General features: G+C 48.2%; 1 protein-coding gene across 1 annotated transcript; it reads right to left on the bottom strand.

Annotated features, from left to right (window-relative positions):
* Nucleotides 1-4,301: 4,301 nt before the first annotated feature.
* On the bottom strand, nucleotides 4,302-5,843 carry LOC124664821 (alkane hydroxylase MAH1-like). Its single transcript, XM_047202255.1, has one exon. The coding sequence runs from the start codon at nucleotides 5,841-5,843 to the stop codon at nucleotides 4,302-4,304; it is 1,542 nt and encodes a 513-aa protein (XP_047058211.1).
* Between the last annotated feature and the right edge of the window lie 2,335 nt (nucleotides 5,844-8,178).

The following is an 8,178-nucleotide window of genomic DNA, read 5'->3' as shown; positions in this document are numbered from 1 at the left end:
ATGAGAAGAAAGGCGAAGAAGAGAAAGTTTACAAGCTCAAGAAGGCACTATATGGGCTGAAGCAAGCGCCAAGAGCTTGGAACTCAAAGTTGGACCAATGTTTGGTTTCTCTCGGATTTAAGAGATGTCCCCTCGAGCATGCTGTCTATACAAAGAGCTCCAAAAACTCAAACCTGCTAGTTGGAGTTTATGTCGATGATCTGATTATAACCGGAGACAACGCGCAAGAAATTGAAGGTTTCAAGGCGCAAATGATGAAGAAGTTTAGCATGAGTGATCTTGGATTACTAAGCTACTACTTAGGCATTGAAGTGAAGCAAAACTCCGGAGAAATTTCCCTATGTCAATCGGCTTACGCGGTCAAGTTGTTGGACAAGTGCGGCATGGCAGATTGCAACGCAGTACAAGTTTCAATGGACCAACGTCACAAGTTGAGCAAGTTCAGCTCAAACCCGCCGGTAGACACCACAACGTATCGAAGCATTGTGGGCAGCCTAAGATATTTGGTGCATACCCGACCAGACTTGGCTTATTCAGTCGGGATCGTGAGTCGTTTCATGGAGAACCCCACGACTGAACACATGAGCGCCGTCAAGCAAATCTTGCGCTATGTAAAAGGCACTATCAATCTTGGCTGCACGTACAAAAAGGGAAAAGAAGGATTGATCCTTCATGGCTATTCAGACAGCGACATGGCAGGTGATGTTGATGATCGAAAGAGCACGTCGGGCATGGTATTCTACCTAGGTCCGAATCCTATCAGCTGGAATTCTCGAAGCAAAAAGTGGTGGCACTGTCTTCATGTGAGGCAGAGTACATAGCGGCGAGCACAGCGGCTTGTCAAGGTGTGTGGCTCGGAAGACTCCTGGCTGATCTTGCAAAGAAGGAGGTGCGAAGGTGTCACCGAAGATCGACAACCAAGCTGCCATCTCATTATGCAAGAACCCGGTTCATCACGAGAGGAGCAAGCACATAGACACCCGGTTTCACTATATCCGGGAGTGCATTGAGGAGGGGATGATTGAAGTTCAACATGTGAACACCAATGATCAGCTTGCCGACATTCTTACCAAGTCCCTTGGGAAGCAGAAGTTTATCGAGATGAGGAAGAAAGTCGGAGTGCATGAAGTGAAGCATAGCAACCAGGTTAAGGAGGTGAATGAAAGCTATTAACCTAGTTGTTTCTAGGATACGTAGCTATCCAAGTAGAGTCCTAGATGAATTAGCTTTAGGTAAGTTTAAATTCGTTTTAGGAAGTGGAGTCCAAACCGGAGTATGTCAAGTTGTAAACAGCTCCGGGTTGCGTCGTGTTGGTTTCCGGTACGGAGACGCGTTGGGCGCGGCAAGGTCGGTCTGTGCGTGTATATAAGCACGGCAAGGCTGCTGCTTGTAACACAACGAAAATCATCAGAAAAAGAAATAGTAAAGCAAGGTACGATACGTGCTCGTGGCAATCCAAAATCGTTCTTCGATTCTCCTGTTTCTGTTGTTTGCTGAAGTTTGCGAAGTTCCGATCGTTCCGATCAAAGCAACAGCTAGCTAGCTTGTTCACGTACTAGTTCCGATCGTATCGTTCTAGTGTTTCAAAATCTACAGATACATTTGAGACATATCACTCCTCCTTTTTCTCATTAGCGTAGCCATCACCAAAGAAAATGGAGGATTTAAGGAGATTAACTTTCTGCCCCGAGGCTATTTCATAGTCACGATGTACCATCTTCAGAGTGTTCATGCTTTCAACCGATGCTTCAAGAAAAACAATGCTGTCATCTGTAAACAAGAGATAGGTGATATGCGACCCATCCGATCCAAATTGAACGTCCATCAGCATATTTTCATGTTGCACCTTCTTGAGCAGAATACGTGATTAGTTTGTCCACCCTAGTCCTACATCGCAGCAGGCAGCGCATGGGGGAAAGTAACGACTTGAACTGCGTGTACGTCCACAGCCAGCCGCCGCACGGTTTGATTAAAGGGATTGACTACACAGCTGCGTCGCATTTTAATCAAACCGTACCTGCTGACTTGTTAAAGGGATTGACTACACAGCGGCGTCGCATTTTAATCAAACCGTACCTGCTGACTTGTTAAAGGGATTGACTAGCGGCCTCGCATTTTAATCAAGGACAGCACTACCCGGCGGCGCCGCACGAGGGCCGATCCGTGCGGCGGATTTTGCAGCCCCACCACTTCTTCCTGAGCGAAATGTTACTTTCCCACTGAACGCATCCCACGTGGCTTGCCCGGTCCCACAGCCACAGGGACATCAAACGCATGCAGTAGTCAGCTAGCACATGCATCTCTTGTTCCCCGCTAGTCAACAAATCAGCCATGCAAGTATTCACATTAAATATTAAACAAAATCTTGCATGTTGTTATCAGCATCATATACTTGCAAAGTTCATTTCATGGGCTAAGATTTTAGGAGCAATTTTCACAAAACTTTTCAATACAAAATATAGGATTTTAGATTAAGGCCATTTTATATGACAGTTTCCAGATTATTTTGGGAGAAGCTACCAGATTTATGAAACAAATGCCACACTCTCTAAGGTTTTCAAATTATTTAGTAGTAGCTACCAGATTAATTTTCAATGGTTTTCAAATTATTTAGTAGTAGCTATCAGATTAATTTTCAATAACTACCAAGTTAGCAGTGTTATTTAACAAGTACGGAGTACCAAAATTATACCAGCTACCAGATTATTTTGCAATACCTACAAGATTAATCAGCAATAACTATCAGATTAATTGACAAGAACTATACGGTGTTGGTTCACTTGGTTGTGACTAAATCCTAAAATGCCAAAAGTATATTAGCTACCAGATTATTTTGCAATACCTACAAAATTAATTAGCAATAACTACCAGATTAATTGACACAAAAACTATACGGTGTTAGTTGTGACTAGATCCCAGAATGCTAGCTCTAAATGCCAGATTCAAAATTCCTAGCTGCCACATTTCCAATCCATAGTTGCTAGCGGATTGTCTACTGAAAAGATGCGATGAATTCTTTGTCCTCCAAAAAGTTGGAGACATATGCAATTCAAGGGGAAACTCGTCAGATAGTTCACATGAAAAAATCCACTAAATGTTCACTAATAGAACAACAGATGGGATGCAGGGAGAGAGATAAAACTCAGGAAAAAATCATGCCAGTCGCTGGATTCATGCATTGGTGAACGACTGCTTCCATACGCGGTGCAGACGTGCTGGTCTCCTAGCACGGGGCGGCCGAGGCGCGCAGGAAGGCGAGCAGCGCCTACAACATCTGCATCAGCACGGCCTCCTCGGCGTTGGCCTCTGCCCGGCCTTGAATTGGCAGCTGGCGATGGCGTCGACGTCCTCCCTTAGCCCGGAGCCCGATAGGCAGTGCCCCGTGAGCTCCATGACCTTGTGGCAGCGCAGCAAGGGAGGCGGAGGTGACGACGGAGTCAGCCTCCTCGGAGCGCACAAGGTCGAGGAAGGGCCGCGGCGTGCCGGCCAACAGCAAGGGCGAGGCGGCCGCAGGAAGACGAGGCTCACCAGCGTCTTCCCCGTGCTAGGGACGGAAGCCCTCTCGGCGGGCTCGTCGGCAGCAGCCGCACGGAACCTTCCCTGCGTCGTGCCTGCTCGAGCTCGACGGCGGTGGTGCGTGCTCGGCGTCGTCCCCGCGCTTAGGACGGAAGCCCTCTCTTGGCGCTCGTCTGCGCCGCGTGCTCGTCGGCAGCGACGGCCCCGCGCTAGAGACGGAAGCCCACTCCACGCGCTTGTCCACGATGGCTTGACGGAGCCCCTCCCCGTGCTCGTCGGCGGAGATGGCCCCACGCTGGTGGAAGCCCACTCCACGCTCTCAGCGCGGCGACGACATCTAGTTCGTCCGTGATGGGATGCTAGTATTATTTTGTGGGGAGAAAAACGAGTGGACTAGAGAAGCTAGCGAGGGGATAAGGAGGAAGGAGGAAGCTGGAGTCATCCCGATTTCTTTCGCGAATCCTAAGGCACCGCCGCACGCGGAGCGAACCGTGCGGCGCTTCTTCTTAGCTTTTCCCTTTAATCAAACCGTACCTTGAAAAGATGGTGCAGTTTGTGTAAATTTTGATATATCAAGACAGTCGGTCTTGAAAAGAATATCATTGATATGTGGAATTGTTGATGTACTGTATTAGACACTCACTCCATACTTAAAAGTATTATTTTACATATATATTCACACACACGGTCAGGCAGTAGGATCATGCGTGTATAACTATATGTAAATGTATATACTATATTGTATGCGTATGCCCATTAAAGTTGCAAGCATAGGATACGTTGCCCTAGCTAGCACCTATGCTGGCATCGTCTTGTCTGTTGCGCACCCTTACCTTGAGTCCATCCTTCATGTGGAGTATGATGGACAGCTTGGGTATCGCCTCGGTGCCGGCGACCTCCATCCGGAACCTGGGGACGACGGCAGCAACAACAGCTTTCATCTGCGAGAACGCCAGTTCCCTGCCGAGGCACGTACGGGGCCCCACGTTGAACGCCACGAACTTGTACGACGGCTGGTGCTGGAGCCGCCCTGCCTCGTTCAGCCATCGCTCCGGCCGGAACTCCAGGCAGTCCTTGCCCCACACGGACTCCATGCGGCCCATCGAGTACAAAGACACGATCACCCGCCGCGTCGTCCCCACGGCCGCGCCGCTCGGCAGCGTGTCCGGGCGCACTGCCGCCTTGTGCTCGAATGGCACTGGTGGGTACAGACGGAGTGACTCTGACAGCGCCGCGTGGAGGTAGACCAGTCGCTTCAGCTCGGCGGCGGTGCGGTGTTGGCCAGACGGCGGGTTTTTGTTGAGCTCGGAGAGGATCTTTGCCTCGACGTCCGGGTGTTTGGTGAGCAGCCAGAAGAACCATGTCAGTGCGGAACTCGTCGTGTCACGGCCGGCGATCATGAGGTTAAGCGTCGTGTCACGTAAGAACCGGTCGAACTCGGCGCCTTCCTTGCCGACCTCCGCTTGGCACGCCAGGTACAATGTGAGCAGGTCGGCGCCGTCGTCGGCACCGGCCGCGCGCTCTCGCCGGAGCGAGATGAACTCGGCGATAGACGCGTCGAGCACCTGCCGAGCCTGGTTCATCTTCTTGTGGTGGCCGATGTTTAGGTAGGTCTGGATCCTCAGCCACCCAACGGGCGTCATGTGCCGGTAGAACAGCACCTCCTCGGCGTCATCCATGGCCGCGGCGAAGGGGACTCGCGGGAAGTTGGCGGCTAGACATCCGGGGTCGACGCCGAACACAAACATCGCCGTGAGGTCGAACGTGAGGCGCATGAACACGTCCTGCATGTCCACGACGGCACCAGAGGAAACGAAGCCGTCGAGGAGCGGCACGAGCCCGTCATCGAGCTTGCGCGCGGTGCTCCCGGCGACGGCGTCACGGAACCTCCCGTCGGACAGCAGCGCGTGCGCCTTCCGCCGCTGGAACGCCCAAGACTCGCCGTCGGCGTTGAAGATGCCGTCGCCGAGCACGTCGAAGAGGGCGGCGAACTCCTCGCCCTTGGGGTAGTTGCCGAAGTTGGCGGTAAAGATGTGCGCCACGTCCGCCGGGTTGGCCGTGACGAGCACGTCCACCGGCGTTCCCAAAGGCCCCTTGATGACGTGCGACATCCCGGGCGCCGTGCGCAGGAACTCCGTGAGCCAGTCGTGCACGCGCCCGGCGTTCACGCTGATGGCCGGGACCGCGCCCAACACCGGCCAGTTGGTCGGCAGCCCGTCCCGCCGGTAACACCTGAAGAGCAACAGGACGACGCAAGCAAACGACGCCATGATCTCTACCGGATACTTGCGGAGGAAGCCTAGAACCCACCATGACAGGACCTCCATTTCCTTTGCGTTGTTTAATTAAGCCCGTGGAGTGAAGTGTTGTCGCCGTCTCGGGTGAGTTGGCTAGCCTCAGGGTCATTTATATAATTGGATAGCTTAGGGTTTAGGTGCACGTGAAGGCAGGTTACTTCTGCCCTAAAGACTGATGAATGAGTTCACCATGAGCATATATGTAAATGGAAATTACAGTTTAGTTAGCCATCTTTAACAGAAATGACTACTTCTCAGTCGACTGAGAAATTATTTAGTTTTCGGTTATCAAATCTCAGTTGTAACTCACATTGTAACTCATAACTAGCACGAATCACAAAGCAAATCTAAGGGTTCAGATTGTTTTTCTTGGTTGCAATATCACTTGCAAATGAATTGACTGCCTCCTAATCACCTTACCCCGCTCTCCCTGTCGTCATCACCAATGTAAATAGCTACTTGACCATTAGTTTATGCACAGATAGAGAGGTTTGGACTGCCAACACTTCTGGATGAGTAATCCAACTGTCGTGTATAACTATAGGTGGTTAGAGTAAATGCTTGCTGACCGGTTATTCAAAGACCGATGACATGAAGAATTATTATTATGAAAAGTATTTTAATTTAATAGGAAAGCAAAATTCAAGATTCAAATTGTCATTATTCAGAGAGCCACTATAGTTATAAATAAGAGAAGAACCAACTACCCAAGTAGTCAAGTTTGAAATGATAGTTCAGAGGATCACCCTTCCGACTGGAAATGAAAAATATATATAGGAATCCGTGCATGAATTGTCAAATGTAATATGGCCATTTCTCTAATTTTCGGAGGGAAAAAAGCAAAAATAGTTGAAGCGCCGGAAGCCAGCAGATTACCTATCAAGTGGTGGGTTGAGACTTGATAGTAGGGTCGAACTCTATGCGGCCCAACGTAATCTAGAGAGTAATACGATATTTTACAAAGTTTTACTCTGCACAAGTATGTTTTTGCCATATAACTGTTTGATTTAATGATGCTCATGGTCGCCCTACCACTCAAGCACGCCTTATACCCGCATTCCCTCTAGAATGCCGGAACCGTTGTAGTCCACTTCTGTTTCTTCTAATGCAATGACACGCAAAGCTTTTGCGTGTTCGCAAAAAAAAATTATGTAGACATGGTCAAAGTTTGAAACAACTTAACTTTTCAAAGAAACTTGGAGGTACACTCTTTGTTTAGAGACAACCCGTTTCATAACGATGAAAGTGAGATATTGTAATTTTGATAAGATCTTCTACATTTAAATTTTCATTTCAACGATGTAACCTACAAATTGTGTCATGTATTAATACATTCTTTGAAGCGGTTCATTTTAATAACCGCCTAAGATATATATGCTAGACGGTCTACTTTATTCTCCGTCCCCGTTGCCCCGCTTCTTTCAAGCGGGCATAGTTTATCAAGGTTTCTAAGAGTTTTAGAGTCGTGTCATCCTGGATGACCGTGTGATGGTTTGCAACAGTGTCAGCTTTGAATAACTTGAGATAAAACCGACTCACCTGGCCGTCTCTACGTAGCAAATTTGTACTAGTGCATCCTCGAAATATGCTTTCGCCCCTCATTATAAATAAAACAACATTTTAGCCAAACCAAATCAAAGTATCACAAAAGGTACAACCGACAAAAGGTGAAACCCCGCCTCCTTGTCGGACAACATGGTCTCACACCCACCAAGTTGTTGCTCTCAACCATCTACAATACAGAGAAATTAGGCAAGTTTTGTAGAAGAAACGATGCGTTAAACGTTTCATGGACGGTCTTTGTGGAGAAACTATCTTCGATGTAAACTATTCTAGTGACTGTTAAAAATTATCGAGACACACTTAAACAGATGAAACAGATAACAAACATCTAGCTAGTTGATGCCTAACCTAGATTTCCACCATGACTGTCCTTTTCAAAGTGAGGGGGGAAGGGAAACTAGACTATATCTTCCATTGTGGTTGCACATGCAATACTTTAGTATAGGATAAATTGCACGAAAACACTTTTAGGGGAGAGAATAATAAAAACAATTCTAGAGGCTTTGTAAAAAAACTGACGATATATAACAGAAACTCAAATATAAGGAGAGTAAAGCTCTAAAATGTTACAAGGAGGGCCCACCTATCATCCCTAAGGTTTATCAAGGTTAGGCCGAAATCATCGTATGTGGTATATGTATATCACACACAGCTGCTATACTTCGTGCGCGGGTTGAGAACCTCCAGCTGCTTACTATTTGGGCCATAAGTGATCCTTTACAGTGCACACGGATAAGCCCTTCCGTGTACGATCGGAGGCCTTAAAAGAGCCTAAATGTACTGCTTATTGACGCACTTGGCT

The sequence above is a fragment of the Lolium rigidum genome, chromosome 6 (genome assembly GCF_022539505.1).
Source record: "Lolium rigidum isolate FL_2022 chromosome 6, APGP_CSIRO_Lrig_0.1, whole genome shotgun sequence".
Classification (NCBI taxonomy): domain Eukaryota; kingdom Viridiplantae; phylum Streptophyta; class Magnoliopsida; order Poales; family Poaceae; genus Lolium; species Lolium rigidum.
The sequence above is the reverse complement of the archived record's forward strand: the minus strand, read 5'-3'. Positions and strand labels throughout refer to the sequence as shown.

Excerpts from the sequence above, each read along its gene's own strand:
- LOC124664821 (XM_047202255.1), bottom strand. The coding sequence starts at position 5,843 with ATGGAGGTCCTGTCATGGTGGGTTCTAGGCTTCCTCCGCAAGTATCCG.